Source organism: Lygodium microphyllum, chromosome 10 (genome assembly GCF_053477565.2).
Source record: "Lygodium microphyllum isolate KBCC chromosome 10, Lygodium_microphyllum_v1.1.10, whole genome shotgun sequence".
Taxonomy (NCBI): domain Eukaryota; kingdom Viridiplantae; phylum Streptophyta; class Polypodiopsida; order Schizaeales; family Lygodiaceae; genus Lygodium; species Lygodium microphyllum.
In genome coordinates, this window is record NC_141144.1 from 70398157 (window position 1) to 70406231 (window position 8075).

An 8075-nucleotide genomic window follows, 5' to 3' on the forward strand; every position below is an offset into this window, starting at 1 on the left:
TTTGATAATTGTCTAGAGGAACAAGAGGTTTCTCAATTTTGCTAAAGGCTCCATGATTTCTGATTCTTCATGTCTCCTGCACCATTATAGTTCTCAGCACATTCCAATAGCCCCAAGAGTGCTCATCTTTGACAGCCTTATCTCCAAAAAGGATTAGTTGGGTATTATATTGCTCGAAAAATCTAGCTAATGTTAATTAGGCTTGAATTTGCCTCCAAACTTTTTAATTTCTGGATACTCCCAAAACATATGTGGTAGTCTCAATTTCCCTTTTACAAAAGACATAGAGAGAAGATATCCTTGCAAACTTGATAATCCTCTCCTTAGTAGGATACTTATATATGATTAGCTTCCAAAGTACAAAATTAAGCTTCTTAGAAGGGGTAGCAAAGCACACCCTCTTGACCCTTTTATGCCACACCCTATTATTCATCCATGCTAGCGCCTCCAATAATGTGCCACCTTACAAACATGAATATTAGATTTCCCCATGAAATTAGCATCCATCTTGCACTTCTAAAGGAGCTTCCCCAAGGGGGATAACATACACTTGCTTGGATTGCAACACAATATTAGTGAGTTTGGGAATCTCCCAATTCCCATTTTTTGAATACTAAAAATGTGGCACCCGGATAACATGCCCATAAGTTTCTCAAAACCATATAATGTGACCTATCATTGGAAAGAGCTTGAAAAATGGAATCTATTGAGCTATAGAGCGCTCAATTTGGAGTTATAGTGTTCAAGTTATGACAAATCCAAAGATTTGACCACATGTCCCAAACTTATGGGAAATTCCCATTTTTTCCAATATGATGTTTTGCCATGAAAGATCATGGAGGAGGTATGCCAATTAGGGTTTTTGCTATCCATGATTCTCTTCAAAAATTCCAACTCGGCCTCATTAGTTTTATACTGTTCTGCAGTGCCCCTAAGGGACATTACCACCATGTTGGATTACTCTTAAATATCTTTGCAATAGCAAATTCCTTTACTTATGAGTGACTTAGCCATTCGAGGCTCTTCCTAACTAGGTATGTTCGGAGGGTTGAATATCCAAATGAGCTCTTTCAAAGAGGGGTCACCTCACCTATCTTGTGCTCTTGTCTAGCTAGCATTGTCCAAAACTCCATATGAGCTCCATACCATGTAGTTACAAGACATTGTGCTACTGATGAATGCTTAATCCTAGGTGTTGCTATATTAAAGAGGGGGTCAAGTATGTTTGGGTTGTGAATCCCAAGGCCTTTAATATATGCAACTTGAAGCCAATGCTTAAGAAGGTTGGACCACCTCCATCCTTTTAAAGTGACCAAATAGCAATCCAAAAGCCTTATAGACTAAGTTAGGGATGCCCAACCCTCCTTCAAATTTGGGGTCATGACATGGGACCAAGAAATAACTCTCTAGCCACGGTTGCCTTGAAGTAGAAATCCTACTCCATGTTGCCTTGCCAAGGTTGAGAACCATAACCAAGTAACAATACAGATAAGCATCATTTTAGTGACCACCAAAATTTGCCCTAAAAAGATAATTTCCTATTTCTTCTTTGCATCATCCACCTTGGACTGAACTTTTTGCTCCAGCCAATCAACTCATTATTTCATTGTGAGGCCCACACCAAGTGGACACCCTAAGTATTTAACACCTGCCCAGAGGGGATGATTTTAAAGCATAATTACTTAGCCCAAACAAGGGCCTCCTCGTGCCCCAACTAAATGATCCGAGTCTTGCATGCACTAATTAGAAAACCCAAGAGCTCGAAAAATTTGTCATAGACACCAAACAATGTCTTCACAAAGTCTTGATCTGCATGAACAAGATTGAAGTTGTGATCAGTGAAGAACTATGCCACCAAAACCTTGCTTGCGGGGATTGGGAGGCCTCTTAAGGACCTTTCTAAACCTTAAGCTCCTCATTGCATAGAAGAGGACTGATTAGTATTCTCATGCTATACTACTACTTTGCCTAAGACCCGGTTCAAACTGTGTGGAAGGCCACATTTAAAAATATACGCACATGCTCGTGATGCCAACGTGTTAAAAGGGGATTTGTCAAGATGATTTCCACGTGAAGATATACATGTCCGACCTTAATGTACCGGACAAGGCCCATTAGCTTTTTGGAATGAAAATGATCCGTAGGATTTGAACTCCTATCCAAATCGTGTGGGCCCACGTAAACCAACAATCCAAGCAAGAACTTGTGAATTCTATGGTTGCCCGTTAAATATATTCACAAACAATGCAAAGAAAGCGTGATCCTCAGAAGCATCCATCCACCATTGTCTGAACCGGGCCTAAGTCATCATGTATATGACGTAGAAAACTTACTACAAAATCGAGATACAATATGTGAGAATATGTGGAAATACGCTCTTTAAAAATTCAAAATCAAGATATGACCGTTTCTTGCCCGGCTCAACAGTCCCCACATAAATTTAAAATTTGACCACAGTCCTCCGGTTTACCCGTTTGGCCGAATAACGATCGCCGGAGATTCGTATTCTCCTCTCAAACATCATCAATAGCTGCATCTGTTGTTGCTGGTTGCCTTTCCACCTCCTTGCGACCTGAATGTAGCGGTGCACCATTGAAGACTCGCGTGAAGGAGCTTGAGGAGGAGCAAGAAGCCGCACCACCGTTAGCGAGCATGTGAGTTTCGCAGCCTCAAATTGTGGCTTAATCCTGTGAACACGAATGCTAGGGTTTCTCTGATCAATGCTAGGGTCTAGGCGGCTTGTTTTGTTCTTTGTTTGACAGAATCAAGCCTCCATATCTAAGATGCAAGATGGAAGTTGCGACAGTCGATATTCAGTCCATCGTCGTTTGTGACGAGAACAAGGAATCGGCGATGGTCGGAAACGGGTGTGTTTCGGGAGTGCTTCATTCAACTCTTGATGAAGACTCAGAGAAAGATTGTTCAAAACAGGAGTCTCTCGAAAATGGTCCTTCGCCATCGCCAAATCCTCCTCTTGATGAAGATTCACAGAAAGATTGCTCAAAAGAGAAATCTCTCGAACATGCTCCTTCGCCATCGCCAAGTCCTGCATCCGAGAGCAGTCCTTTGCCACACGGAGCCACCAGCAAGGATTCTCCTCTTCTCCCATCACAAAACGACAGAGAAGAAGACACAGTCGCTCTCCCGTCATCATCGCCAAGTCGTGAATTAGGAGACGAATCAGAGGCTCAACCATGGCTCCCGAAGCCTACGAAGTTAGAGCTGCAGCATAGCCACGCGGCATCATCGGTGAGAACCAGCACCACCTCATTGAGTGGTAGCAAAAGTCGCTACCATATCCAGAAAGGAGCTGGCGTCGGGAAGAGCAGGGGACTGACAAGAACAACCAAGCCAGCGACTCTGGAGGTTGCGTTGGACCTTGGTACATCGCCGCATGTTATGTCAAGCCCTCGCATACTCAGGAGCCCCGGCAGGAAGAAGTCTCCCATACGCTGGTTTCCAAGGAAGAAGACCGAATCCTTCCTGGAGCGCAAGATCCGAATGCTGCAGGTTTGGCCCGTTTTAAGCTTTTGTCATGTCATGTCCCTAAACCTCTTCTTTCTGTGCCAGATATGGATGCCAGTGGTTTATTGCGGCTTGTTTCTTATGACAGGAGAAGGAAGGCACCGTTGGCTCTCTGGACGAAACTCTCGGCGCTGCGAATCCGCACATGTCACGGATTGAACGAGACAAGCTAGCGGCTCAAGCTGCAGCTGAAGAGGCCATGAACGCTCGTAAAGGTGCTCTCGTTGAAGCGTCTTGGTGCCGAATTCTCAAACTGGCCGGGTAAGCTGGTTCACGCAGAACTTTTGCCTCCCATGGCCACGGTGCTAGTTTTCCCGTTTCTCACCGATTTATATGGTTGCATTCGGCAGCATCCCTTGCGCATCCGCTATCCTGGATCTTCAGAAGGCTGAGAAGAAAGCTTCCGCCGCCTTGGCTGAAGCCGCTAACCACGGTGTAATACTCCGTAATGCTCCTTCTGCTGGTGTAGCTAGCGTGCCTACGGACCTCAAACCCCCGTCAGAAGCAGTCACAGCATCGCTGGACACAGCCTTCGATGTGGACAAGGAAGTCACAGCCGCCATAAAGTCAGCCCTCCATCATATCTCTCGCTTTTCTGATGCCTCGCCGGATGAGCGATCAATGGAAATGGCAAGGTCAGACACGGGAGACGACGCAGGGAGTTCGATCTCCTCGGAATCGGATAACCAGAGCGACTTGGAATCCGACAGAGATCAGCGAGGCTGTGACGACTCCAAGTCTAACAAGACTCTCCCTGCTGATCTACAAGCCAAGCGTCGGAGAAGCCAAGAGGCGTCTCTTACCGAGCTCATGGTTGCACGGATCAGAGATCTGGAAGACAATCATCGAGTTTCCCTTGCTGCTGTTGTCGCAACACGCGGCCTTAGCGCACTTCTAAAAGAGCAGAGCCTGGAGCAAGAGCTGAACGCGACTGAGAGCCTCGTGGACTCGTCCATGACGACGTATGACCCGGCCTCAGCTTCCCCCCTCAAAAGGCCTTCCGCCTCTCCCAAAAAAGCGTCCGATCTCGGAAGCATCCTCGTAAAGCATGTGTCGAAGCTCCAGAGGGAGATACAGGCAGCAAAGAAATCAATAACAGCGGGAGCAACGATAGCAATGATGGGAAATAGACCGACTGGCGGGCAGCAGAGTAGTGAGATTCCGAGCCTTGATAACCTTTTGCTGAAGCACGTTTCCAGGCTAGAGAAGGAGAAGATGGCAGCACTGGCTGCTCAGAAAACGTTCGATCCACCAGGAAGGAAGGCGCAGAAGGCTACGCCTAGTCTGGAGGAGGTGCTGACAAAGAATCCCCCTCGAAATGCTGAGAGGAAATCGTTCTCCGAACTGACAAATGCACTAGTGAAGAGGGAAGGACAGACAAAGAATCCCACGGGAAGGAAACCTGCAGAGGTTGAGAGCCTCGACAAGGTCCTGGTGAAGCATATGTCCAGGTTGGAGAAGGAGAAGTTGGCCTCACAGTCTCGGCAAGAAGCAATGGAGGAAGACAAATCAGAGCTCGAGAACGCCCGCGAGGGCGGTGGCACACCATTTTCAGGAGACGCAAAGTCTTATGCGAGTCCTGTACTCAAGAAACATCAGGAGGATATTCTTCCTGATTTGGGCAGCATTCTTGTAAAGCATGTGTCCAGGCTGGAAAGAGAAAAGCAAGAGTCAGCGAGGAAGAAAGGCGAATCAGACAAGTCTACAAGGCAAAAGAAGCTTGATACCGATTCGATGGTAGAAGGCGCAGAGAACGACGACGTTTCCAAAGCTGCTGTTGAATTAGCTTTATCCTCGGATAAAACCATAACCGATTCTCCTAATACGCCGAAACAGAACCTGAATTCCAATAACGAAGTCGATGGACTGGGGAGCATCCTGGTGAAGCATGTGTCAAGGCTTGAGAAGGAGAAGCAAGCTGCATTGAAACAGCAAGGGGGCTCCAGCGAGCCAGCGATGCCCAGCAAGCAGACTTGTTGGGAGGGGGGGTTGAGTGATATTCTGGTGAAAGGAGATGCGCAGAAGCTCGGAAGAGGCAGGAAAATGGAGACGAAGCCGTCCCCGTCACAGATCGAGGAATTCATCCATAGACGGAAATCCTTGAGAGAGAGGCAGTTGGAAGAGGCGTGGGGTGGTGTCGGCCTCGGAGACGCTCTTAGACGGCACGTGTCAAAGCTAGAGCTAGAACAGGTACGCAGAAACAGAAATTATACAATTCTCTTACATTTGCTTGCTGCTTCATCTGAGAGTGCTCGGTTGTTAATGATTGCAACACTCCATTGATGACACATCGAGTTTTCTGCATGTGTGTTGCTCTTGCGTTTGATGAGCTGTTAGTGATTGCAACGCTCCATTGCCGAAACATCTGTGTGTTGTTCTTGCATTTGCTCTTCTCTTACGATGCTACTGCTTTCTGTTTCAACTGATGTCACGTCTAATTTTCCGCGTCGCCTCTTGCACTTGCTTTTCTTTTCCCCTAATAAATAATGCTTTCTGTTTCAATGGTTTGCTCAGCTATCAATGATGTCAACACTCCATTGATGAAAAACATCTCTGCCTGTAATAGTGTCACATCTAATGCTCTCTGTTGCTCTTGCCTTTGCATTCTTTCCTAGTGCCTTCTGTTGTAAACATCTGGCTCTCCCTGTGTTGGTTGCTCTTGTTTGCTTTCTTCCTGTTGCAGTGCTTGCTTTATATTTCAATTGTTACTCTGCTACTGATCATGGCAACAATTCATTGGTGCGGTTGTCGTGTGTGCACATGTGAAGGCTGCTTGGAGGCGAGCAGAAGAGGAGGCAAAGAAAGGTCACAACACACGGCAACGGGATTTGTGAAGTATAACATGTAACCTCATCTCTGGCTTTTGCCTTTTCATTCATTTTGTTTGGATTCTTTCTCTGAGGTGTCCTGCTGAGCGATTTTGCTTGGCAAACACACTCCAGTCTCCGAAGAAACGTTTGTTCCCCCTGGACTGAGACTCAAAGCAGTCCAGGAGTACATTTCAACCTGCTTCAAAATGTAGCATTCAAAGAACTGCATTCATTTATGTAAAGTCTCTGCGCAGAGGTGACTTAGAAGGAAATTACCCACCGGTTGGTCATCGATTGCCAAGTCTTTCATGAAGTACCACTATTTGTCAAGGTACTCCACAAACTTCCTGAAGTAACGGAGTTAAGAGTGGTCACTTTGAGATTGTTGAAACTTTCGCTTGCCTGAGTGTGAACTTGACCTACCTAAGGTGATCACTACGCTCACTAAACCTTGCCAAAAAAAGAGTTTTGTCATTTGAACTCCTTATTTGCCAAAAAACAATTTGGTATTGTTCCTAAAGTGATAGTGGATTGATTTGGGTAAGAGTGTGAATGCTAAGGATTACTCTACACAATTGCATTGTTAGTGACTTGTCATTTTTTGCCTTTAAGATTTACTGAAAGTAAAGTAGACAAGCGGCATGCCTGTAGATATTATATTACATGGAGTATTAAGAGGAATAGGGTAAGGGGTTCGAATGTGAAATGGGTACCAAGGTACCGAATAGCAAACATTTTGGGGTTAATGAAGTGAAAAAATAGGAGTATATTGAGAATTTTGCTTAGGTATTATACTAATTTGCCAAAAGGTATTATACTATTGGCTGTCAAGTGTTAGAATTACCTCTAAATTTGTATTTTTTAAAAATACATGAAATACTTTAAAAATAAAGAATTCAATATTAAACTTGTTCAATTCCTCTTGATATCCCTTGCGTGCTTATATATTCCAATCTCCAAAAATTTACAAAATGTGAAAACCTCTAAAAAATACACATTTTTCCTTCTATTGCCTCCCTTACCCTAGAGGAGTATTGGGATTTATGAAAGGAAAAACAATAATTGGAGAACTCTAGGAAAAGAAGCTAAGCTAAGGAAGAACCAAGCACCTCTAGAGATGAACAAGCACTATATGTTGGTAACATGTCTCTCTCTCTCTACGATAGAGTAGGGCTCAGGGATAGAGTGGGGCTTAGGCAATTCTCTCTTTATCTCTCTCTCTACAATAGAGTGGGGCTTAGGGATACAATCCTCTATCCTCATTACCACCTCTTCGACAAATTGTAATACATAGAGTGGGCTTTTGTATCCTAAACAATTGAAAGTAATTGTACACATGTAGATGATATTTGACATGGCCATTTGAAAAAGCCATGATGTGATGATCAATTGCCACATTATTAGATTAAATGGCATATTGATAAATTTGTAATATCATCTTCTTTGCTTTTGCACAATGCTAATAAATATTGATAGATTTTGTAATGCCATCTTGGTAAGTTGGTCATGCAGTGGGGATACTTAACATTAGCATATTAGACATTTAAGTATATTCTTAATTTTTGCTTGATTCCTAATATTGAGAAGAGTGCTACATTTAAGAGTTGCATGTGATTATCAAGTGATATTTGCCACAAGTGTTCAAATGTGTGCATGGACTTTATAAGTTGTACATTCTCCTACTTGTGAATAGAAGATTGTAGAAGTTAGGCTTTCATAGTTGGAATTGCTAACAACATA

At 44.2% G+C, this 8075-nt stretch overlaps 1 protein-coding gene across 1 annotated transcript; it reads left to right on the plus strand.

Moving 5' to 3' along the window:
• Window positions 1–2460: 2460 nt before the first annotated feature.
• Window positions 2461–6926, plus strand: LOC148030139 (myosin-2 heavy chain-like protein). The gene is made up of 5 exons (XM_087686415.1): window positions 2461–2654; window positions 2763–3510; window positions 3614–3786; window positions 3876–5715; window positions 6294–6926. The coding sequence occupies exons 2-5, from the start codon at window positions 2791–2793 to the stop codon at window positions 6357–6359; spliced, it is 2799 nt and encodes a 932-aa protein (XP_087542541.1). The 5' UTR covers window positions 2461–2654; window positions 2763–2790; the 3' UTR covers window positions 6360–6926.
• The last annotated feature ends 1149 nt before the right edge of the window (window positions 6927–8075 follow it).